The 26,727-nt window shown below is 40.0% G+C and overlaps 3 protein-coding genes across 5 annotated transcripts in view; 2 read left to right on the forward strand and 1 right to left on the reverse strand.

Moving 5' to 3' along the window:
* LOC146662544 (uncharacterized) overlaps nt 1-26,727 on the reverse strand; it is a 150,842-nt gene that overhangs the window by 107,599 nt on the left and 16,516 nt on the right. The window lies entirely within an intron of this gene.
* Nucleotides 152-4,397, forward strand: LOC146662551 (phospholipase D1-like). Its single transcript, XM_085417845.1, has 4 exons — nt 152-1,288; nt 2,451-2,679; nt 3,137-3,230; nt 3,578-4,397. Exons 1-4 carry the CDS (start codon nt 1,067-1,069, stop codon nt 3,579-3,581), a joined length of 549 nt encoding a protein of 182 aa, XP_085273971.1. The 5' UTR covers nt 152-1,066; the 3' UTR covers nt 3,582-4,397.
* Nucleotides 8,843-25,520, forward strand: LOC146662552 (uncharacterized). Of its 3 annotated transcripts, none has more exons than XM_085419229.1 (5): nt 8,854-8,967; nt 12,875-12,931; nt 17,760-17,865; nt 23,159-24,259; nt 24,588-25,520. In XM_085419229.1, the coding sequence occupies exons 3-5, from the start codon at nt 17,848-17,850 to the stop codon at nt 25,269-25,271; spliced, it is 1,803 nt and encodes a 600-aa protein (XP_085275355.1). In that variant the 5' UTR covers nt 8,854-8,967; nt 12,875-12,931; nt 17,760-17,847; the 3' UTR covers nt 25,272-25,520. The 3 variants fall into 3 exon arrangements, with proteins under 3 accessions (XP_085275353.1, XP_085275355.1, XP_085275352.1); XM_085419226.1 differs by having other exon boundaries at nt 8,855-8,967; nt 24,585-25,518; XM_085419227.1 differs by lacking the exon at nt 12,875-12,931 and having other exon boundaries at nt 8,843-8,967; nt 24,585-25,518.

The raw sequence follows: 26,727 nt of genomic DNA on the forward strand, positions 1-26,727 counted from the left end.
TGCACTATAACTTAAGTAGGATTATAACTTTTAAGCAAGGAAAGATTTCAGATATTTAGTTCACTGTTTCAGTCATTGTATATGAAATTAAAAAATTTACGTTGGTCAAATATGATCCTCTAAATCAAATAAGTTTGAAAAATACTTTTTTAAATTTCCTTTTTGAAAATAAATGATGTATTTTTAAATGTCGCAACAAATTTTCACAAAAAGTAACTAATAATTAAAACCAGTTAAACAAAATAAAACAATTTAAAAATAAAATTTTTGAATCATGCTTAACCAAATGCCAGGATGGAGAGCTGAACCTAAAGTATACGTAGAAAGATTTCAACATTTGAGCAGATTGTCCAGTTTTTAATGTTTTTATCACATATAAATGTCACAGTAGTGGGTCCTGGCCCAATGCTTTGTGTTTTTCGTTTAATATTCTTTGACTATTGTTTTTCTTGGTTTTTGTTATTCTTATTTATCAGGCTCTCAGTAATCTTAGTTCTCCCTGCCTCAGTGTTCTTCTTAGCCTGTGTTTAGTTTCTGTTCCCGTGTCCCACGTTTCATCATTTCATGTCGAGTCACCCCTGTCTCTATGTTCCCTGTTTCTCCCCAGTCAGCCCCGCCTCCCTCGGGCACTCATGTGTGATATAGAGTAATAAACCTGACTACATTTTCTACACTCTCTTTATTACCTGTTACTTTAAAATTCATACACTAATTATGTCTGCCCACCTCTCTAATGTGAAGGTCAAAGGTCAACATCCCAGTGACATAAGAATAATCCCAAAGGGGCAAGGGGAGCGGTTAATTTAGCATATTTAGCATTAAGGGTACAGCAAGGATATACTTTTACTTATTGTGGCAGGGGTGTGGTCTCTGGCCTGCTGCAGTGGAGGCTGGTGGCGGGACGTTGGACGGCACAGGTGAGGGTGATGGAACTCATGACTCTCCCCTTTATAGTGACTGAGGAGACTGGCGTGGGGGAAGCGTGTAGTGGAGGAAGCCGAGGAGAGAGCTGGTTTCTGGCTACAAAGACGGCGTCAAACCAGAAAAGATTGCTTGTGGTCAAATAATGTGTCAATCACCTCTGAATCAAACTCTGTGTGGGTCAGTTCATTTCACAGTATTGTTTAGTATATCTTCACTTGTCTCACTCTCCTTCTGTTCTGTCCATCAGGACGATCCTCAGCGCTTACACAGATCCTCCATCGATGTTTTGGATCCAATCAGTGATCAGTTCTACGAGGAGGCCTGGATGGTCACCAGCGCTCGCTACAACTCCATCTACAGGAAGGTGAGTGTACTCCTTTGTATTCAGATTAACTTTCTTTTTTAAAATACATTTTCATATATGAGCTTTCTATTATTTCATGGGCAATGTAATCAATATTAAAATTACAAGCATATCAACAAAGGTAAAGCTGATTTTTTTTTTCCACTTGCTGTCACACAGTCATGGAGGAATACAATTAATCCCTAATTTGTCTGTGAAGGTTCTCAGTCATCCAGGTCATCGTAGTCAAAGGAGCTTGCAAAGAAAAGCGTCTGGACTTCTTTAAGCTACTTGAAGACGTTTCACCTCTCATCCGAGAAGCTTCTTCAGTTCTAAGGTCAAATGGTGGAGAGTCCCAGATATAAACCTAGTGGGAGTAACCCCACACAGAGGGACAAAAGGACCCCCTGATGATCCTCTAATTGCCTGAGACAAGGTGTGAAACTGGGTGTGGGTCCCAATCAGCCAGAGTTTCGGGTGAGTTCATTGTGAAACCTGGCCCCACCTTATCATGCAAATTCCTGAGATCAGATGGCCCAGGATGTGAGTGGGCGTTAAGGCGTCTGGGAAGGGATCTCAAAACTGGATTATAGATGGCAGAGAGTTGGTGTCGTAAACCCCCGCCTCTGTTCAAAGATGGTCGCTCACAGTGGACATAGATGGCTTCTTTCACTCCTCTTTCAAACCATCTGTCCTCTCTGTCCAAAATGTGAACATTGGCATCCTCGAAAGAGTGACCTTTATCCTTAAGATGCAGATGGACTGCTGAGTCTTGTCCTGTGGAGGTGGCTCTTCTATGTTGTGCCATGCGCTTGTGAAGTGGCTGTTTGGTCTCTCCAATGTTACATTGGAGAGACCAAACAGCCACTTCACAAGCGTCCCTCTGTGGGGGGTTACTCCCACTAGGTTTATATCTGGGACTCTCCACCATTTGACCTTAGAACTGAAGAAGCTTCTCGGATGAGAGGTGAAACGTCTTCAAGTAACTTAAAGAAGTCCAGACGCTTTTCTTTGCAAATCCCTAATTTCCTTTGGGATTAATAAAGTATTCTGATTCTGAATACAATAAATACATAATCAATCATAGATCCTGAACAATGAGATTAAAAGAAAGTCTGTGGCTCTAAAAACTAAACAGTATAAAGACATGCTCCAAGCTGCTTTTTCTCTCCTACTCCTCTAGGTTTTCCACTGTCGGCCATCCAGCGACGTTGGAGGGCTACCTGGCCAATGCTGGCCTACGCAAAGAGGTCCCGGCTCGGGCTCGGAGGAGCTGAAGAAGATCCTTGCCTTCCTCGTCAGTTTCCTCTTCAGTTCATGTCCCAACAAAACCTGCTTTCACCTATTAGCTCCAAAGAGGCTATGGTGCCCGTGGAGGTCTGGACCTGAGGCCTGTGCTCATCACGTGGAAGGTGAATAGAAAACACTCTGACACCATTCTGGAGGTCTGACGGGACTCTGACCAAAACACAGATGAAATAAAACTTGTGGCTGGAGTTTTTAAAATCTCTTTTTCACCTCATAGATTAATGCTCATGATTGCATGTTAGCAAGACAGCATCTGCCCAAGGTGAAACTCTCAGGATGACATTTACTCTTAAACTGTTATCTGGTTAAGACTACTTGAGGAGATCTTAGTAGCGAGTATGTGGATTTAGTCTCTTCACCAACAGCAGACAGACCCATGCCAAGAAAGCAGACATGTTCACAGAGAAAGCAGAGAGCAGAGATTGGAAAAAGCTAAAAAGAAAACGCTGCAGCTTTAGACGACTATCTGCCTGTAAGGCTGAAAAATTCCAGTTACGCTCTATTTTGGAAAAGGTCCCAGTTTTGGTAACCTGGATTTTTATTTCCCCTCTTCTGCTACAGATGTTGACTGTGACCTCAGAGGCCAACTGGACCACAAAGCTGCAACAGGATTGAGGGAGAGGAGTCTTCATCCAGCTTCAAAGAAAACATCTAGGTAAAGTGATGTGGATCAGTGGATAAAAGTCTCCACTTTCAAAGGAGATACTCTGAGAGAGAGAGAGACTATCTGAGCCATTTTAGCCCAAATTATAGTACTTTATAGTACAGCAACACTTTTAAAGGACAAAAATTAACATAAACTTTGACTGTAATACAAACAAAGTATTGCATGTGTTTTTTAAAACTGTTCCTCAGATGGGCAGGATATCACTATTAGACTGTCCCACCAGCCAACTTCAACAAAAGAACACAGCAGCATTCAGTGATCAGCACAGATGAGCTTGTTCCTCTAACACTCAGCATCTGATCCCTGTTGGTCTGTGTGCTTCTGCTTTTGGTCAGTTAGAAACCCTGCAGTAACCTCACCCAACACTGTGTCTTCTTGTTCGCCTCAACGTTGAAGTGTCAAATGTCAAACATCTGGAAAGGAAACCACACCAGTGTACTGTGATGCTTCACCAACATGTGGCTGACGCTGGTTCTGCCTTTCATGCTGACATCACCAGAGAGCCCCGCCCACCTCAGGACCTCCCCTGTCATGTATTGAACAGGATGATTATGAAGATGACCGAGTGCAAATAAGACTGTAAAAATCCACGACCAGAATGTTTAGATGCTTTCTAATTATTCATGAATATCATGAGTGTTTGTGTGTTTTGTCTTTTCTTTCCTGACGTTTGTTACTAACAAAGACAGTTTACGCTCTGTATGTGTTTTCATCCTTACCAGCCACACTCTAACTGCAATTAAGAAAACAAACTTTAGAAATTGTCGACTCAGTGACTTCATAAAATATTTAAGTGGTTCAGGTAGAGCCAGTTTTTAAATGACCATGAACACTTACCTTATTGTATCTGTACAGCATGTTTTTCTATTAGACAGATTTGTAACAGAGGCCTTGCTCTCAGTAAGTTTGAAGTCATTTTCTGATTTATTTTGTAATCTCTGACCTTTGTACATCCTGCTCAGTTTGCATGCTGCCTTTAGGAGTTTCTGTCTTTTGTATTTGAAGATAATTCATTGAATATACTCTGCTGCTTCCCTTTGGTGCCTCACACATCACTTTGTCAAGTTTTTCAGTGTCATTTTTTTATAGCTGTTTGAATTCTCTGTATGTTTGACCCTGTAGACTGTTTAATGGACTGCTCGTCTTCCTGTTTGTAACCACTGCCTGTTTACGACTAAAGATTTGGATTTTTGACTTTAATACAGCCTCTGCGTGTCGTCCCTTTGTGACCTCGTCCTCTGTGAATGTGTCACAGATGTTTTCATTATAATAACACAGCTTTCCCACAGTGGCTTGCAGCAGCAAAGCTTCAGATTAACACAGTGATTTTATATTCAGAATTATTCTGACAGTGGGCCACTGTGAATTGTGATCTTTCATGAGGTCAATTTTAAAGTTCAGTATTTCAAAGCAGGAGCTATGAACAGTCATCATGTTGGCATTAGAATTATTATTATTAATCATTATTAATAATGTTGTTACTCATAACTTTTATTAGTATACATAAATTTTATCAATAGTAAAAAAATAATGAATAATTCATGTCTAACTTTCATTGTGTTTTGTATATTAATTATATTTAAATAGAGATGTTGACCATAACTGTACAGTAGCATACTAAAACAAGCATCAATGTAACATACATTAATGGTCCAAGCTGTCATAAATGGGGAGCCTGATCCTTTATTATGAAAATATGACGAGTATTTTTCTTGTCAGTTGGGAAGAAGTTGGTCTTCTTTTTTCCTTTTCTGTTATAATTGAAACTCTGATCAAACCTACTCATGTTTACAGCAGGTAAAAGCAACTGACAGTCCATGGCATTGTTGTTTGTAGATGTGCAGTGTAGTGGGAGCATAAATCAAAATGAAATAAAACACTAACATTTATGTAATAAAACATTTTAATGAAAATGATTAGGCACTTTATAAACTTTAAAAGGATCTGAAAACAACACTTTTTAAAACAGTATCTTGGGGTGTAGGTGGTCAAAATAGAAAACTGAGCTGAGGATTTAAGTTCAATCCATCTATTCATTAAACTTAGGAGGAAGAAATGTCAGGCTGGTTGTTGTGGAAGTTTTCCACTTAAATAAACCAAAAGAGTCTCCCTGAGCCTAGCATGGCTCTCAGTTAAATACCTTCTCCAGGAACAAAAGGCAGTACACAGCTGTTTCACACCTTAAGGTTCACACTCCCTTGCTACCTCCCAGAGTCCTCAAAGAGACAAAAGACTCTTCCTGTGGAGTGGTCTGCTTCTCCAACTTCCTTATTACAGTATGGGTGTCAGACATGTTAAAATCCAGTGGCACCAAGGCATTATACAATAAAATAATTTGATTAATACACAAGTAAAAGAAATTCCTATACACGAGCAGGATTTTGAATTCAATTCTGGATTTAACAGGAAGCCAATGAAGGGAAACCAATACAGGAGAAATATGCTCTCTCTTTCTAGTCCCTGTCAGGACTCTTGCTGCAGCATTTTGGATTAACTGAAGGCTTTTCATGGAGTTTTTAGGACATCCTGATAATAATGAATTACAGTCGTCCAGCCTGGAAGTAATAAATGCATGAGCTAGTTTTTCAGCATCACTCTGAGACAGGATTTTTCTAATTTTAGAGATGTTGCGCAAATGGAAGAAAGCAGTCCTACATATTTGTTTAATATGTGCATTGAAGGACATGTCTTGGTCAAAAATGACTTCAAGGTTCCTCACAATGTTACTGGAGGCCGAGGTAATGCCATCCAGAGTAAGAATCTGGTTAGATACCATATTTCAGGAATCAGAAAATATTACAAGATTTTCAGGGCTGAGTAAAATAACCTGTTTTATCTGAATTAAGAAAAAAAAAAGTTAGTGGCCATCCAGGTCTTTATGTCTTTAAGACATTCCTGCAGTTTAACTAATTGGTGTGTGTTACCTGGCTTCATGGATAGATAGAGCTCCGTGTCATCTGCATAGCAGTGAAAATTTATGCTATGTCTTCTAATGATGCTGCCTATGGGAAGCATGTTTAATGTGAACAGAATTGGTCCTCGCACTAAACCTTGTGGAACACCATGATTGACCTTAGTGTGTGAAGAGGACTCTCCATTTAGGTGCACAAATTGGAGTCTATTAGATAGATATGATTCAAACCACTGCAGCGCTGTAAATTAAATTAATTTGTGGCCACATTCAAAAGGACTTCTCCCTGTGACTTTGTCTTTAATAGCGTTTAATGAGTGGTCTTCACAAAAACTGCTTCTTCACTTAGTAGTTGACAACAGACCTTAATCTAGAGGTTTAAGATTACCATTAAGATTACCATTTCGTAATCTTAAACTAGCCAGCTGCATAAATTTGGGCACGCCAACAGAAAATTGACATCAATATTTAATAGATCCACCTTTTGCAGAAATAACAATCTCTAATTGCTTCCTATCGCTTCCAATGACAGTCTAGATTTAGTTGAAGGTATTTTTGGACCATCTCCAAAACATCTCCAGTTTAGCCAGTTTTTGTGGTTTTTGAGCATGAGCAGCCCACTTTAAGTCACACCATAGAATTTCAATAATATTCAGGTCTGGGGACTGAGATGGCCATACCAGAACATTGTACTTGTTTCTCTGCACGAATGCCTTACTAGATTTTGAGCAGTTTTTAGGATTGTTGTCTTGTTGAAATATCAGCCCCGGCACAACTTCAACTTTGTCACTGATTCTTGAACATTGTTCTCAAGAATCTGCTGGTACTGGACTGGAATCATGTGATGTTTGTGTAATGTATGTATGGTTTTCCCATTAACAGAAAATAGAATCCTTAAAAGAAAACTGTCTTATTTTGCACACACCGCAGGTCAAGAAGGCGTCAACAACCCCTCTAATCGATATTAGTATTTCTTAAGTCTTGTAACCTAGCAAAGAATTTCATGCAGGCCTCAACTCCTAGTACGTGTAAAATAACCCTTAGTGAAAAAAAAAAAAGCACCGCGCACATATTCAGAACTCAGAACTAAATTCAGAACTAAATAATTTTATTAAAACACCCTGATGAGGTATTTTGGTTTTGTGCAGCCACTCATACCAAAGTAAAGAGTTTTTCTTCATTTTTATAGCTACTTTTACAACAGGTTTTCCCATTAACAGAAAATAGACAGAAACCCTAAAAGAAAATGGCCTTGTTTTACACACATCAAGAAGGAGTCAGACGACCGTCGGTTCAATCCCGGTCAATGCTTCCTCCGTCGGGTACCATAAACATATGAGAAAAAAAAAACCCCAGAGAATTTATTATTTTTGTAAGAGTGAGAAAGAGAGGGAGAGAGCGAATAGATCAAACTTTTCTACAAAACGTTGTACCACTCCGGGTCAGGAGGGGCGATATAGCACGGACCGGTCAGATGACTACGCCGGATGGAAACATAACCGGAAGCGTCCCAAGGACTTTCCCTTTGACCTTCATCCTGGAATGATCTGATATCCTCGTGTCGGTGTTGTTCCCACATCATCATAATAAATGTTGTTCCAGGTACAACATTGCCAGTGACCAATCACATTGTTGTGACGTCCACCTCATCTGGAACAAGAGAGATATTTTATTCAAAAATAAATCACTTTTCCTGGAAACTTAGGCCCAAAATGGGATCCTATTGGTGGCTCAGCTGGTTAATAAAGAGGGAGTACGACTTACTTACAATGAATCCCTTACACTATATAATTTTCCCATTAGTGTTTGGGAATTCTCAATGGTGCTTGGTGCCATACCCTCAGGTACTTTAATGTTATATAAAAACACTGACAGGTCAATATCTATCTCAGTCACTCTCCCTGATCCAGCTGAGTCAGCAGTGGGAAAAATCTGCTTTTCACAGGAACTTGGTAACAGCAATAAGAGAATACGTAGTTTATTCCAAGAAGATATCGTGTCTCTCCCATATACATAATATCTTACTGGAACCGACATGTTCCAGATATCACCTGGAAGACAGTCTGGATGATCCCATAAATATCTAATTGCAAACAAGGTGAAGGATATCTCATGTAAAATTCTTCATAAATGTTACCCAGCCAGTCACTATATGGTAACATTTAAAAGACACATAAATACTAATTGAACTTTCTGTGGGGATCATCTAGAAACTGTGGCACATCTTTTTTGGTACTGTTCCTCTACACAGAGATTCTGGAAGAATTTAGCAGTTTTGTTATTGTCCATATTTTAAGGGAGTTTTCTTAATGATGGGAAAATGTTTTATTCTGTTTCTTTAAGTTCACCAGGAAGAATGATAAATGTTTTTTTTATAAAAAATTTGTTAATACTTTTAGCTAAATTTTTTATCCATAAATGTAAGTTTATTAATAAAACACCATATTTCTGCCTTTTTATAAGGATATGGAATTGTACATACAATCAATATCAGACTCAACCAACAAAAAGGCTCTCAGAACAATATTTATATATGTTGATTTTTTCTTTTTTTACCCCTGATTTTGTATGTTCATGTTCTGTTTCTTTTGTAAACTTCATCTGTTTGTATGTTGTATACTCATTGTGTTTCAATAAAGTTCAATTTTAAAAAAGTTACGTTCTAAATGAAGCTTCAGACGTCACTAATCACGTGACTCTGGCCAAACGAATCAAGCCTCGACACGGTGCTTCTGAAGCAGTGTGTTGATCTTTTTCACACACGCACCGGAGCGTCAGCTTCAAGCGGACCATCGCTACCTCTCACATCTAAAGGTAAGTGTCAAGGTAACTTTGAACTGAGTTCAGTCAATCTCGAGTTTTTTTAAGTTTTCTGTTGCTCTCTGTGAGAGGAGACCGTTAAAGGCGAGGCTCTCCAGAGTGTAGCAAAACAGGAAACAGCAGCTGGGTGTGTGTGCGTGTGTGCAAAAGAATAGATTAGAAGTGCAAGTGAGCCACGAGTATAGAAAGGTCAAGTTTCGTGAGTTGTTTTTCTCACCACTGATCACGCGCTCAACACTCTACACATACTTGCATCACACGCGCGCTCTCGAGCATCAGTATTGTACAATTCTGGGCGTCACGTGAGTTGAGGGTGTTACCATATAACGGAAATCTCCATTGTTCTGTAGCAGTGGTTCTCAAACGTTTCACAATGAGTTTCACCCTTACGAGCGACATCACAGCACAGTAGTATAGGCCTATTTAACACTACATACACATACTTGCCAACATTCAAAAGGGCTCTCTCTCTCTCTCTCTCTCTCTCTCTCTCTCTCTCTCTCTCTCTCTCTCTCTCTCTCTCTCTCTCTCTCTGGCACACTCCGTCAGTCTTGTTCCTCTAGAACGACAAAATGTTTAAAAATATTCTCATGCAGATGGTGTTCACAGTACAGCAAGAGTAAACGATCGGGAGAATCTTGTCTTTGTCATCGTTCCCCTCGTACGTGTTATTACTCAGCGGATTTCAGCGGTTTTGCTTCACAACTAGTGCAGTTTACTACTCAAATGGAGTCCAGTCAACCAGCGCCACCTCTGGCCAAGTACTATAGCCTACTACTAGATTAACTTGTGACACACAGTAGCGGTTTTTGAAACTGGCGACACGGGCGGTTGCCCGGGACGGCATCACAAGCATCGGGGGAAAAAAAAAAAAAGGTTGCTCCTCATTCTGCCCCGACATCATGCCAGCGCATATTTGGAATGTCGTAGGCTCCGATCGGTTTTCTATCACCCATTTGCTGGGAGTAAGGGCGCCCTCCGTTTGCGAGGTGCGCCTGCTGCTTGCGGCACAGGGAGGAGAGGGCGGGGCGGCGGGGGAGTCTCTGGCTGTATCCCAATTCAGGGTCTGCAGCCTTAAAGTATGCAGCCTCAACGATCCTCAAGGGCCGCGTACTCAAAGACCGCTAAGGCCGGAAGTGCGAGGCTTGTGTAATGGGACGGTCTAGCCTCCTTTGCGCTGATACTGTTGTTTGTCAATAAAGTAAAAAAAAAAAAAGAGCCTCCGTTGCTCTGCCCAGGTTGCCTAGCAACCATGATACTAACCACTGGAAACGTGTCATAGCTTTGTTTGACAGAAATGAAGGAGAAAATCTTCTGTTCATTTCTTTGTTTCTACGCGAGCTTTGATCATTCTCTGTAAGATTAAGCTCAGCTATTGAACGGCGTATATTTTAAAGTAAAGGCTTTAAAACCAAGTTAGTACAAACGTCACTAATGTCACATAACTTTGCCGACATGTGGCCAACAGTAATGTTTACCGTTCTTCGTTATTAAACATTTGCACACAAATAAGTGCCATAATATTCAGTACTTAAAATGCACTCTTCGGCCGCCCCTCATTTGCCGTTTTTTTTTTTTTCTGCAAATTTATCCACACCCATCGCCGCGCTATGCATTCTGGGATATGTTGGGCCATGAAGTCTACACTGCCACAGCCTTAAACTTCAGGGAAATGAAGGACGCATTTCAGGGCCGCATTTCGAGCAGCCTTTGAATTGGGACAGCCTTGAAATGCGTACATTAAGGCTGCAGACCCTGAATTGGGATACAGCCTCTGGCTGGCTGGAGCGGCATTTAATCCGGTTGTTCAGTGATGACGCGACGAATCCTACTTCCGGGCCTAAAGTAGTGTGCGTTTAATATGGCTTTTGTGTTGTTAACATGTTTAATGTTATGTATTTTCTTCTATTTGATCTCAAAAAGCTCCTAAAACAGTCAGTGATCTCTGTTGACCTCCCTCGGCTTTTATTACCGCTAATAATTTATTTAAGCTCAGTTTTTAAAACCTTAGGATGTAACTACAGCCCAGCCCATGCAGCAGTATATGAATGACTAACCTCGTATTGTGGATGGATTATCTCAGTTGTTCTCCTGGCTGAAGTTTGGTCCTTTTACAGCATCCTGCCATGCGATTACATTTGTTCCTGACCACCGACAACACTCACGTTAACTTTTATCGAGTGGAAAAAAAAGTTAGCTTGTTTATATTATGCTAACATAGCTGTGTTGCTAGCAGTCACATAGCACATCATTATATACCAGCTAGCCCAACTTCAGTAACCCTACAAACGTCACTGCTGTTAAGTTTCCTGTCTTCATTTATGTTGGAAGTGATAACAGAGCTGTACGTTTTAATTTGTTTCCAAAACCCCGCAGTCAGGACATATTGGATTTAGATAGAAGCTAGCGAGCTAACTCCCTGCTAACTTCTAACTCCGTTAAATGTCATAAATTCCGTTTTCATGGATGCCTGGATGTTAAACTCAATTGTTACACCTGGTGGAGCAGAACGCTGATCATTTTATTAAAGATGAAAGACTTTAGACAGTTCTTCAACTCTCAGTAATGCCATAGTGATCGTTTGATATATGGACCTGCAGCGGAGTTTAGGTCCAGACACGGCTAGTGACGTCAGACTGAACAATCGGATAGAGATTGACAGACCATGTGACTTTCGCGCATTGCATGCCGGCAACTCGTGGCAAAACAATCCAAGTACCGCATCAAACGCAAGCATTTGCAGCACCGCAAAACGTTCATTCTCCGGTTCCAATACCTTCTTGCTTTTTCTTTGTTTCCCAAAAAAGGTATGTACAAAAACGAAAGAGAACAATGCCGGTCCGTACAAAGACAGACTTGATGAAAAGTCAAAGAAAGATACGTGGAAAAAAATCAAAGGAGTGAAAGGGTCAGACCCTTACAAGCACACAGAGTGGACAAAATACGTTCGCGTGCTGCCCAACTTTCACCATGCTAATTATACGGTTCTTGGAGTGAGTGCATACACTCATGAAGTTTAGTAACTTCAGGTCACTGCAACAAGCCCAGGTCCAGTTTTTACCAGCTTCGCCTTATTTCTAAGACCAGGCACTATATCCCGTATAAAGACCTAGAAAAGCTCATCCACGCCTTTGTAACGTCGAGGCTTGATTACTGCAATTCACTTTATTGTGGTCTCCACTCTTCCCTTTTACATAGATTACAGACAGTTCAGAATGCTGCAGCACGCATTCTAACTAAAACCAAGAAGTTTGCCCACATTACTCCTGTCCTTGCTAATCTGCACTGGTTGCCTGTCAAATATCGTATTCAATTTAAAATTTTGTTGTTTACTTTTAAAATTACCAATAACACTGCACCAAGCTATCTTAAGGAACTTTTAAACCCATATGCTCCTGCTAGGGCTTTAAGGTCATCCTCACAGTTACTGTTGGTTCAGCCCAGATCTCGACTGAAATCTAGAGGTGATCGATCGTTTGCTCTAGTTGCACCGGAGCTGTGGAACAATCTCCCGATTGGCATCCGGGCGTCTGATTCTATTCATTCTTTTAAATCACGGCTAAAAACATATCTTTTTAAACTTGCCTTTTCTACCGGTTAAATGCTGGCTTGCTTGCAGTGACCTATTGACCTATTGTATTGTATTGTATTGTATTAAATTCTCTGCTATCTTTCCATTATTGGTGTCTTTTATCATGGTGGTACAGTCTTACCTTGCTATAACCTATGTGCTGCAGTCTACTCTTATTGGTGGCTTTTATCTGTGAACATAATCCGTTACTCTTATGTATTTGATGTTAATGTGTGAACTGTTTTATTTTTTTATTGTTTTCTGTAAAGCACTTTGGTATGCCCAAGGCTTTTAAATGTGCTCTATAAATAAAGATTGTTGTTGTTACAGTTTACCGACGGATGGGTACAGGACCTTGAAATGCACCGTGTAGAACAAAAGACCATCGTACGTATCATAAGTTTACCAGTCTCACAAATCGTCTTCATAAATACACATTCGTTAACAGTTTATTAATAGGACCTTTGAGCTCAATGGTAATTAATTAGTAGTGGAAATAATTTCTGGTTCGCATCACAGAAATGTAGCAGCGACAATAATATTGTATGCTGTAATCGTACTGGGCAATTAGTGATACAAAAAACTGTTTTATCCTGTGAATAAAAGTATATGTTTCTGTCAATGTACCATGGTAATAACAGAAATGAAACGCAATATTGTGTCAGGACAATTCACTATTTATGCACAATAAATAAAGGAGCATAGCGCGACAATTTCTGTTCAGTGCCAGACTTGCTTGTAACCTATATCACCAATTATGTTATGAAAAATTACGTATTAACTACAACAGAAGACTGACCTTTGTGGGAATGCTTGGAGCAGACTAACCTGTGAGCTGGAGTGTTCTGGGACGTTATATTTGGTCTTTGAATGGCTGCAATCCAGGCCATCCGTTGGCTCTTTGTTACTTCGGAAACATGGCTCGAACAATTTCTCTTCAACAACGTAATCCGATAACAACTGATCTCTTTACCCGTCGGCTTCCCGTGGCTGACATGCGACCGGCTATTGCAGTTAATAATACAACAGCTTCTTGCCATTTTTTGTTTCTTTTTATTGCTGTGTAACCGATTTCAATTGAAAGCCTGTGTGCGCTAATACCTCTTGCCACGACTTCCCAGAATCCTTTGCGGTTTTACCCCTGAATGACGTCACATTTTCAATCTCTATAATCAACTCGCAAAATAAAACACACCAGACATCATGATACAGACTTATAATTTGCACCGATGTTTTTTCGAAATTCTATACACGAAAAGTGAGCGCGAGAGCCCTCGGTGCGCGTGCTCGCTGCTGAAGTCAAAGTAAACTTTATTGTCATCTCCGCTACATACAGTCCAGTAAATAGAGAGATGAGACGACGAGGCTCCAGTTACAGCAGTGCAAGTAAACAAACAATAAATATAAGAAGAGTAAGAGAATAAATATACACTTTAGGACCAGGGGTAAAGGGATCAATAACAATTTACAGTTTGATGATTTAAAGTCACACACAACCCCTGGAAAGGGGAGGGGGACATACTGCTTCCAAATAGAGCACATTTCATTCATAATGTTGTAAATCCAAGCCCATTATGTATTCACGATCTGAATACTGGGTTGTGTGAAATCCCAGAAATAAACCTTAGACAAAGTGAATCTGTGAACTAAGCTGTAGGTCTATTAGGTTATTTGTGGTGATCCTCGGGTTGGGGGGATTTGTGTTCATACTGGGGTCCGTTCTTCGTACCTCGCTTACTACATCCAAGATCAAATGACACATCCAAGATCAAATCATCGCGCCAACTTTGAGCTCGCAATTCCGGTTCTCCGAACACACCTGTTGTTGACGATTAGTATAGCTGGATGAAGTAATGTGAGATCACTGGGTGGCTTAACAGGGGCTACGCATCGATAGTAGAAACATTGATCGGCAACCCTTTGGTCGGCGAAAATGTCGAAGGAGCGCGCTCAGTATTTTTCGGCAGCAGAGCAAGAACTCGATTGAGGGATTTCAGGAGTTTCAGAGTTTAATTAAAACGCAAGGGAACACTGCAAAGGCTGCAAAAGCAAGGAGAGAGGGCTGGCAGAAAGTTGCTGACAAATTAAACTCGTAAGTAATTTAATAATAATAATGGAGTGGATTGATATAGCACTTTTCAAGGCACCCAAAGCGCTTTACAATGCCACTATTCATTCACTCTCACATTCACACACTGGTGGAGGCAGCTACAGTTGTAGCCACAGCTGCCCTGGGGCAGACTGACAGAAGCCAGGCTGCCATATTGCGCCATCGGCCCCTCTGGCCAACACCAGTAGGCGGTAGGGTAAATTTATTATATTATATTATATCCTCTTTTAGGGCTGCTCAATTAATCGAATTTTAATCACGATTACGATCTGGGCTTTCAACGATCATTAAAAATGACTGAGCTGATTATTAGCCCCTCCCTAATTTATCCGCGACACCTTAAAGGCCGGTCCGTGAAAATATTGTTGGGCATAAACCATCCGTGGCGCAAAAAAGGTTGGAGACCGCTGATTAAGAGGACCCGAGGGAAGCTCGGAAAGCTAAGCAGAAGTTATTTAGAGAGGAGAGTGACTGCCGTTGGTTGAAAAGAGAGTTTAAAAAAAAAAACTTCAGTGGTGTTGCACACTATTTTATATTATTTTTTTAAAGTCATTGTTAACCCTTTAAAGCCGGTCAGAGCAGCACGCTCCGTTTTGCGTAACTATTTTTAAATCCCTGTAGAACCTGAACCGTGTAAGCTAGCGCAATAATTTGTTTTGCATATGAAACCGGAGGAGTTGTACTTATATCTGATGCCATCAGCTTGTCCTCGGTCACGGTTTCGTTCCACATATAGCTTTGCAAAAATTGCATAAAAAGCGCTTGCAGGAACAAAAACATAATATTCCAGAAACACGCTTTGCCGTTCCTATCAGCTGTTCGTAACACTTCCCACAGTGAAATGATGCACCTGCTGTTTTCTTTGCAAATTTGCATCATAGGATTGTTTTTTGTTTTTCCTGCAGTATATAAAAATTGCTGTATCTCCAAAATAAAACTATGAAGACACTCAAAATAAATTTCCTGTGGTGGGAAACTATTTTTTGCAACTTTATTGTATTTAAAGTTTTGAGGGATAAACCTCTTAAATTTCTCCAAGTAGAAATATATGTAAACAAAACAAAAGTGATTTTCAATTTTTTTTGTAGTTTATTGCACTTTTTTGCAATTTATGTAATTACTATGGACTAATGCATACATATTATTAAAATATGGGCTATAACAGTTGTATTGATGTATAGCAACTTGAAATGCTCCCACAAATGGCACTACAGCATGTTAAAAAAAAAAAAAAAAAAAAAAAAAAAGCTCTGGTGGACTTGGTTCTATAGTAGGTCTTAAAGGGTTAAATAAATATCGTCAAATAATCGTGATCTCAATTTCAGTGAAAATAATCGTGATTATCATTTTTGCCATAATCGAGCAGCCCTATCCTCTTCCACATTAGAGCCACAACAGGAGCCACTAGAACATGGGAACAAGTAAAAGTGAAATATAAGAATATTCTACAGAATGGTAATATTTATCACTTCTATTGCTTTTCGTCTCTTGAAAAGAGACCCTGAAATAATCTGTTTGTTTATAACAGCAACCAAGAAAAGGGCAGAGCAAAAAAAGACAGGTGGTGGTCCTGCACCCCCTCGTCAACAAGTTGGTTAAGTAAATAATACCCTCACAGGAAAATCGATATCTCTCTATGAGCACACTGTCGCGCTGAGCTAAAGGATCCTGTCTATCCCGCAATATACGCTGAATTCTGAAAACTCTCCTTATCAATCTTGCACCTTCCGCAATGGGTGGCTCGCGTATACGGACAGGACATGGCTGCGACAGACTTCCCAAATCCACCTTCGCTTTTATAGCCATGGTCTCTCATCTTGATTACATGAAGTAATTTACTATTACTACTCTAAAATATGAATTACATCTGAAATAATCCAATACATGAAATAGAATGATTAATAGTACATTTCCCTTTTTTTTAGGAAATGACCTGTATGTATATCTGTATGGAATCAATAAAAGGATCAAGTACTGCATTATCTTTAGTTACATTGATAACATTTATTTATGGAAAAACAGTGGTAAAATATCGCTGTTGCTTTCGTATAAATGAAGCGGACATACCTGAGTGGCTGCGATCTAATCTTGTTTACATGAAGTAAACCTGCTCCCAAGCAGGTTTACGCTTACGGATCTGTTGCTATGACAGCAAGTCCCGGATGAGCTTCGGGGAACCGAACGATCCAAGATCACGCGAAATCGTCAACAATCAAATCCAGCTAACTTACTTAGCGAGGTACGAAGAACGGGCCCCTGGAGTGCAAAATTAAAACTAATGGAAGGTGGACAACAAAAGTTCAAAGCCACATCACATCCTGTAAGCATAGTCTGCCTGTGTCGCTACTGCACCTGTTTCTATGACTACATTGAGTAGAGTCTGAGTGGCTGCACTTGACACTGGTGGATTCAAATCCACCCTCAAACATATTGAAAGATGCAATGTGGATTGTCAAGACTCAAACCAATCAGTAAGCAAAGACAGCAGGGATCACTTGTTTCTGTTTATTATACAGCCAGATTTACTTGTGACACACATGTGCAGCTGGCTTTATCACCTATTTTGAATTTGTTTCAAGCACAATACATTTGTAACTTTCAGTGTTTTCCGGTCTTCCAAAAGAAGAAAAAAAAACCTTCAACTACATGACATGCAATTGTGTATTTGTTTTCACCTTATCATACACTTGAAGTTTTACAAATCACCACTCCTTTTGTTTAATAACATTTCAGTCTCAGACAATCTAGTTTTTCTTACAGAGATTGAATGCACCTTCTGCGGATGGCGGTACCACACAGTGTGCGTGGACTTCCCCTGTACAGAAGGCAACTACAAATGCTGTGAATGCTAAATAAACAGAAACAAATGATCCCTGTTGTCTTTGCTTAATGACTGGTTTTAGTCTTGACAATCCTCATTGCTGGCATTGCATCTTTCAATGCCAGCAATGCCAGGTATCAGTGTTCAAACCTTTTGTGTTTGTTTCCAATAAGTTGCCCACATCGGGAAACAAATGTGTTCTTTTACTTGTCAGATGAACATATGAGACACTTTGACTCTTCAGTGCAGTGTGGAGCCTAACAAAGATCTGTTTTGTGTCCCAGCTGATCAGCAGGAGGAGAAGAGTCTGACGGAGCAGCAGAGGAACATTTTCAGCTACTTGGACTCAGCTCAGCCACTACAGAGGAAACAATGAGCTCAACACAGAAGGTGACAGACAGAGCAGGGCGATATGACCAAAAATATTTATCACGATATACATTTGAAAATTTGCGATAACAATATAACTGACGATATAATTGACACTAGACAAAATACTTTACAACTCCACAACTTTATTAAAAAACCCATCAATGTATTTTCAGTTATACAAGCAGCTGTTTTTTATGTGCATTAAAGTTATATAAAAATTTTAACAGTGCAAATGCAAATTGCTTGCTGACAGTTTAACCAAAAGGCATTTCCAGTGGAAATTGGCCGACATATCCTAAACATAACCATGTATAATATCCAGAAACTTAAAAAGAGGTTATACAGTCGTGGCCAAAAGTTTTGAGAATTGCATAAATAATGTTGAGAGAATATTGACTAGCACAAGGCTGGAGATCATCATGGCTGTATCCCAATTCAGGTTCTGCAGCTTTAAAGTACGCAGCCTCAACGGTCCTCAAGGGCCGCGTACTCAAAGACCGCTGAGGCTGGAAGTGCGAGGCTTGTTCATGAGACTAAAGTCGACTCACTTTGGTGATGGAACTATAATATTGCCAATAATATAGTTATTATATTAATCACTTCACTCAAAGAAAAGTTTCTTTGACAGTGTATATATAGATGTATCATATACAAGAGACAAATATTGTTTGTTCAATTTGTTGGCATTACTAAATTTGGCTCAATGCTTACATATATGTGTAAAAAGCAAATGTACGAGCTGTGATAACTATTTCTGATAGAATGAAGAGTAGACTGATATGAAATATTCCTTTATTGGGTGAGAAAATCAGACCATGTCATAACTGCTTTAAGTCACACAGAATAGATATCAGAGCCTTAAACAGGCTGGCTTCTGCTAAATGGGTCAAACTGGGCAGAAAGTATACAAACACATAACATCCTTATAGAATATGATGCAACACTATAGATCAACTTACCTCAGAACATATAAAGCATATAAACAATTACAGCAATATGATGCAACAAACACAGCAGTGCTACTAATCCAAAATACTCAAAGCTTCATAGAACTGAAACAAACATTTATTTTTAGCTCCATTCTGCTGGTGTAACTTGAAGGCCCTGAGTACTTTCTCCCACACTGAAAACACTGGAATGATACAATTATTTGAACATTACCTAATAAGACTGATTCAGGACAGACAATTAGTTATGTTAAACTTTCCTAGCAGTCCTTCACAAACAGGGAACAGTCTGTCTATTCTCTCCATCTGTCAGCTGCTGCTGGTTCTTCCTCCTCCTCTTCCTCACACATTGCTGAGTTTGTCTTGGTGGATCATCAGGGGTGCAAAGCCTCACAGATGATGTGCAGCAGTGGGTCCCTCAGTCTGTCCTCACTCTGGACACTTGCAGTTGTCACACATGGAAATCAAACGTGTGATAAGCTGCAGGATTCAAACACAAGTGTAACTTATAAACACATGTTCATACTTTTATTCCACAATCAGAGAGAAAGAGAGAGAGAGAGTGCAGGACAGACAGACAGGTGACAGTCTCAGGTGTACACACTGCTACAAAACAGCACAAGAGAAGGAGGATTTAGTGTTTGTGTTATTACGAGTGCTACACAAGAAGAGTTCCCAGATGGTGCAGTGGACACATGTGTGACTCCTGTGATTAAAGCATCTTTTTTTCAGCTTAACGAGTGAACCGTCAGCTCGTTCAAACACACGTTAAAGTCCGTTTTGCTCGACACCACCGAACAGAGGCAGCAATATAACATAGCTAACATTAACAGTGTAGTGAATCCTGCTTGTGCCGTGATATTCAGGACTGCAAACCGAGCAGCATCACTGACTTTCAGCTTGTTGTGTTTGTGTATATATGACTGACTTTAATTATCCACAAAATCATCACATTCTCTGTAAGATTAAGGTCGACTATTGAACAGCGAATATTTTAAAGTAAAGGCTTTAAAACCAAGTTAGTACAAACATCACTAATGTCACATAACTTTGCCAACATGTGGCCAACAGTAATGTTTTAATGTTCTTCATTGTTCAACATTTGCACATAAATAAGTGAAATAATATTCAGTACTCACTTTTAAAAGTTTAGTCTTTGGCTGCTCCGCTTCAGCTTTTTTTTTTTTTTTTTTTTTTTTTTTTTGGCAAAATTATCCACATCCACCGCCGCGCTATGAAGTCTGGGATATGTTGGGCCATGAAGTCTACACCGCCACATTCTTAAAATTCAGGGAAATGAAGGACGCATTTGTGGCTGCATTTCGAGCAGCCTTTGAATTGGGACAGCCTCACTGTCGCTGTGACGCAATCGGCCTTATAATGCGGCCTTTAAGGATGCAGACCCTGAATTGGGATACAGCCTATGTCAGGCTGATTGGGTTAGAATGGCAGACCTGACATGTTAAAAGGAGGGTGGTGCTTGAAATCATTGTTCTTCCATTGTTAACCATGGTGACCTGTAAAGAAACGCGTGCAGCTATCATTGCGTTGCATAAAAATGGCTTCACAGGCAAGAATATTGTGGCTACTAAGATTGCATCTAAATCAACAATTTATAGGATCATCAAGAACTTCAAGGAAAGAGGTTCAATACTTGTTAAGGCTTCAGCACATCCAAGAAAGTCCAGCGAGCACCAGGATCGTCTCCTAAAAAGAACTCAGCTGCATGATCAGAGTGTCACCAGTGCAGAGCGTGCTCAGGAATGGCAGCAGGCAGGTGTGAGCGCATCTGCACGCACAGTGAGGCGAAGATGAGACTTTTGGAAGACGGCCTGGTGTCAAGAGGGCAGCAAAGAAGCAACTTCTCTCCAAAAAATCCCCATCTGGGACAGATTGATCTTCCACAGAAAGTATGGTGAATGGACTGCTGAGGACTGGGGCAAAGTCATATTCTCCACTGAAGCCTCTTTTCAATTGTTTGGGGCATCTGGAAAAAGTCTTGTCTGGAGAAGAAAAGGTGAGCGCTACCATCAGTCCTGTGTCAGGCCAACAGCAAAGCATCCTGAGACCATTCATGTGTGGGGTTGCTTCTCATCCAAGGGAGTGGGCTCACTCACAATTTTGCCCCAAAACACAGCCATGAATAAAGAATGGTACCAAAACCGCCTCCAACAGCAACTTCTTCCAACAACAGTTTGGTAAACAACAATTCCTACATAAGACACACAGGATTATAAGGGGCACCGTCGATTTTCAGAAAAATGAAAGGATTGATTTTAAGTGTGCCGTATTTTCCAAAAAACACGGTAATAACGACGGCCTGCTAGCATGCTCTACCACAAATAGTGCTTTGTTGTGTATCTGAAGGACGAAAGCTAAACCAGTTCCACACCACTGAAGTTGAAGCATTTTTACAAACCAATTCTGGTTCATCTGTTTCATTCAACGATCCGCTTTCACCCTTCTCATTCTCCGTCGCCGCCATGCTTTTTCCTCCATGTGCGTGTGAAAACAAAGGCACTGCGCAAGCGTGTTTTACCCATATTCTATCGTAATATTTCACTTTCTTATCGTTGCCCAACATTATACCGGTATTACCGTGAACGGTATGATATAGCCCAGCCCTACATGAAAGGCAACCTGATCGTGCACTAATCACACATTAAAATAAGCAAAAGAGGCAAAACTGTGTGCCAGAGTAAAAAAACAAAACAAACCCCCCCCCCCAAATCCCTTTAAACCTTAACACCAACAAAAGGAAGCATTTCTATGGAAAAAGAAACCCCTCCACTTGGTTTGACCTGCTGATGTCATATGTGACATCATCAGGACTTTAAAATGAGGAAATGCTAGGCGGGTGTTTCCCCACACGTGACCCTCATGAAGACTGAAAAGACAAACAAAGTATGAACTTAATGACTTAATCTGTAACATAATAAAATATAAAGTAACATGTAACTGAATATTTGCCTTAATTTGCAGAATGTTTGATTTGCCGGCAACAAAACGCTTACACAAACAAACCCGGGATAGTGAGTGCAGCGATGTTACTTGACAAATAGCGAATCATAGCAAATACATAGAAACAGAATAATGTGTACAATGTGCAAAAAAAGGTAAACACATATGGGACAAATGGAGAGCATTGCAACTGCTCCTCCACTTTGTCACAGTACAGTCTGTGCCAAAAAGTACTGACAAGAAACTACATGCTTTTGCAGAAAATAGGAGCTGCAGCCAGAAAGTGAATCTAAGCAGAGTCTTTGATTGAAACTTAAAGTGTGTGTGACGTCTAGAGGAAGTATATAAATAACTAGGCTTCCCTTTTGTGCTTCAGACCTGAGCTTATGTGTTCGTGTGTTCAGGTCTCCATTCCTGGGAATGAAAAATAAAGATCATCTTTTGAGCTTTGACCACTTTGAGCCGTGTCTTTCTTTGCCGTAGGGAAAACAAAGAACTGGGATTTAATACTTGTAGTTATAAAGAAAGCAATTCTCTTAAACACACCACTTTTTTTTTCCCGCTCAGCTGCAGTATCCAGATGAAATACATAATCATATTACACAGTTTTCAACAAACTGCAATTTAGTAAATGCTCGAGTTAAAAGTAACTTTTTGTAAAACTGTTATATTTAGAGCAACTTGTAAGTGGAATAAATTGCCTTATAAAATTAGAGAATTAGCAACTATTCAAAACTTCAATGAACATTTAAAAGCTGATTTACAGAACTTTTAGTTGTAAATATTGTAAGAGTTTGTTTTTGAAATTTGTGTAATGTGCCTCAATGTTATTGATATTATTATTATTATTATTATTGATTGCTTATATTTTAATTGTGAAACCCCACTGTGGATGTAAAATTATGTGGATATTTTGAATCCACTTTATTGTATAATATTTTATGTGATTGTATTTGACGGAAGACGAGCAACATGGAAGCTAATGGGGTTCTTTTTGAATAAACAAACAAACATAGGATTTATTATCAGTGAATAAATATGTATAAATCTATAAAAAAATGATAGAAATATGTAATAGGAAACAACAATATGATATAAATTATGAAAATAATATAAGTGTGTGTGTGTGTGTGTGTGTGTGTGTGTGTGTGTGTGTGTGTGTGTACAATCAGGAGGAATGGGCATGATTTTAGTGTTTGAACAGTCATGAATTATTTTTAACAGCAGGTTGGATGTAATGTGTTAGAACTACCAGCAGGTGGGGATAAGAGACCTTTAAGGTGTTTGGTGCCACACTCCACCTTCAGGTTTAAAACTAGTGTTAATGGAGGGAGTTTGAAGGTTGAGTTTGTTCCACGACTGCATTTCACTCACTGCCTCGGTTTGTATCTCTGTCACTGCAGGACCAACATGGAGCGAGAAGTCAGCGCTCTCAGGAGGCCGACAAACCTCAACCAAGAAAGAGAGAGAAAACACACACCTGTGACGAGTGTGGGAAGCATTTTACTGGGATTTATAAACTAAAACGGCATCAGTTCATCCACACTGGAGAGAGACCGTTCAGCTGTGACTTGTGTGGAAAGTCTTTTTCCACGAAGGATTCCCTAAAACAACACCAACTCATGCACAGTGGAGTTAAAGCGTACAGCTGTGATCAGTGTGGGAAGGATTTTACTCACAGTAGCAACTTACAGAATCATCTAGTTACCCACTCTGGAATTAAGGCGTACAGCTGTGACGAGTGTGGGAAGGAGTTTACTCTGAAGGCTTCACTAAAACGGCATCAGGTCATCCACACTGGAGAGAGACCGTTCAGCTGTGACTTGTGTGGAAAGTCTTTTTACTTGAAGGGTCACCTAAAAAAACACCAACTCATCCACAGTGGAGTTAAAGCGTACAGCTGTGATCAGTGTGGCAGAGCTTTTACTCAAAGAAGCAGCTTACAGAATCATCTAGTTACCCACTCTGGAATTAAGGCATACAGCTGTGACGAATGTGGGAAGGAGTTTATTGGGAAGGCTGAACTAAAACGGCATCAGGTCATCCACACTGGAGAGAGACCGTTCAGCTGTGACTTGTGTGGAAAGTCTTTTTCCTGGAAGGAATCCCTAAAACAACACCAACTCATCCACAGTGGAGTTAAAGCGTACAGCTGTGATCAGTGTGGCAGAGCTTTTACTCACAGTAGCTACTTACAGAATCATCTAGTTACCCACTCTGGAATTAAGCCATACAGCTGTGACATCTGTGGAAAAACTTTCAGCCAGAGAGGAAGCCGAAATATACACCTACGCATTCACACCAGACATGATGTGTACTGCTGTGAACAGTGTGGCAAACAGTTTATAACTCACACACAGTTACAACAACACATGTTTACCCACACTGAGGAGAGACCTTATCAATGTGACCTGTGTGAAAAGACTTTTAAATCTCCACATTACCTGAGAGAACACCAACAGATCCACACCAGAAAGAGACTCTCCAAGTGCAGTTACTGTGAGGTATGTATTTATATTGTTATCTTGTCATTTTAGCCTGACTGTTTGGAACAACTCTGCTCATTAAACTGTGTTAGCATGTTAGCAATTCTACTGCATGGAAAAGCAGCTCTGAGTGATTATTCAGATTTTCATGTCAGTTATGATTTTAGTATTACTGTAGTATTATGGTGGTAGTATTGTAGTTATTGCAGCCCAGTAAACTGAGTGTGTTAACTGAAACAGTCAAATGTAATTGGACGTCTGCAGAGATGCTCTTTATTTCAGGCGACGTTCAGGATAAAAGTGTTGAAGGACTGACTTACACTGTCTTTGTGTCTTTGTTTAGAAGCAGAGCGACACAGATGGATCCAGTTCTCAACCCTGTCATCACTGTGGTGGTGGGAAAGACTTTCGTTGTGACGTCTGTGGAAAAACTTTCAGTTGCCAAGCTGACCTAAAAACACATCAACATAGACACACTGGAGACAAACTGAAATACTGCAAAGAATGTGGGAGAGGCTTCACCACATCAAGTGAGTTAAAAAAACATGAACTGATTCACAGTGGGGTCAAAAAGCACCTCTGTGATCAGTGTGGGTCATCCTTCACCACTGCAGGTCAGCTTAAAACACACAAACGAGTCCACACAGGAGAGAAACCATACAAGTGCAGACACTGTGACAAAAGCTTCTCACAATCAGGTCATTGTAACGAGCATGAATGTACACACATGGAAGGAAACTACAGCTGTGACCAGTGTGACAAGAGCTTCAGGAATCTCAGTTCATACTCCACACACAAACGATCCCACGTTACTAATAAACTGTTTCACTGTTACCAATGTGCCCAAACATTCACCTCATTGTCTGCTCTGTGCAAACATCAGTGTGATCACTCAGGGATGAAATCACTCCCATCACTGGATCACAGTGAATCTGAAGAGACAGAAAGATCCTCTGGTTTCAGTGTCAGACTCAAAAAGCTTGAGATCAGGCTCCACAGAGTTCAGATAGAATCTCCTGTAAAAATCTGATGAGGCAGCTGTGAATCAAACTCTTCCCCTAGTTCCATTTTAAGCTTTCAAAACTGTCCTACTGTAGTGTTCATGTCGAGTGGTTAGCTTTCTTTTCATCAGTTCGTTGAAAACTCTGTTTCCTATTATAAAGTATTTGTTTTAATGTATTTTGATACACAAATGTCTTCTTGTTCGGGTTCTTTATGTTATTGAATCTTGGAAATGTTAAATAAAAAATTCAAATGTTAAATAAAGATTTTAATGATAAAGACTTGAGCCATGATGTCATTTCCTGTATTTCAGAGTAAAAACTGAAGTGACAAATGGAAACATGTTTACAGTCACAGTTAGATGAACTGTTTTCAGTGTGTTACAAAATTAATATATTATTAGTGCTTATTTAGTGAATATTGTTACTTGTTTAAACAGGTACATGGAGTTGTTTGCAGTGAAAGTTATTTTTAAACACAGTCAATATTCCTTCTCCTCTACCTGATATCCTTGGAGCATTACGAAATGAGCCGTCAGAGGGTAACAGTCCAGAAATAATGCTAGACTCACCAACTCTCATCTGTGTCTCAGTCACAAAAAGGAGATCCAATCCATTGGAGGAAAAATAATTTATAATGAAGCTTTATTTGCTAAGGACCACGCATTTGTTAGAGCCATCTTCATTGGAGCTGGAGCCTGGGTAGAAGTTGTCGGTGAAGCCCAAGTTAATGGGAGCAAATTCAAAAAGTTTATTCCATGACTCCCACAATGCAAAAAAACAGTGGTGAGCAGGGTTATGGACACCTAAGCCTACAACAGTAACCAGACAGGAGATAACAGGATCCAGGAGACGTCTTGGGATGTGGCGGAAAGGACCATAACCAGCTGGAGCGGCCGCTGAAGAAAAGAGAAGTCAAGCTTTAAACTTCACCAGCCGACCGGCACGTTTACCCCGGTGTCTGTGGCGGTGTGTCGGAGCAGGTGGGGGCACTTTATGTAGCAAGTAATCAGGAACACCAGCCAGGAGCAGAGGATACCCTGTTTGTTTCTTCTGATTAGAGCTCTGAAAGCTGATGGCAAAAAACTGAAGATCTAAAGGTTTTTGGTGTTCCCCAGTTTTGAGTTTATTTCAGTGACAAGAAACATCAGAAACAGAACAAGCAGTAAGAAAATTGACAGAGGTAAACAGCAAGCACACACACTGGAGCCATTTTACCCTTTAGTTTAATTATGTAAATTACAATTATGTAATCTGATCATTTACAAACTGAAATAATCTCAACATAAGCTGACGGAAGAAGAAGAAATTGAGGAAGAAATTCAGGCCGTGCACTGAAAATGTATTTTTTCTTGTTATCTTAAGACATTTGGTGTGACGACTTCTACAACTCAGTTTTTGGTTTTGCTGAAGTAAAGTTTACACTCTGAGGAGTCACAGTGTTGATATTGGACACAAAGAGAAAAGTTCCTGTAATGTAAAAGT

Source organism: Rhamphochromis longiceps, linkage group LG9 (assembly GCF_057381845.1).
Source record: "Rhamphochromis longiceps isolate RC_006_pf linkage group LG9, R_longiceps_female_GT1.1, whole genome shotgun sequence".
NCBI lineage: Eukaryota > Metazoa > Chordata > Actinopteri > Cichliformes > Cichlidae > Rhamphochromis > Rhamphochromis longiceps.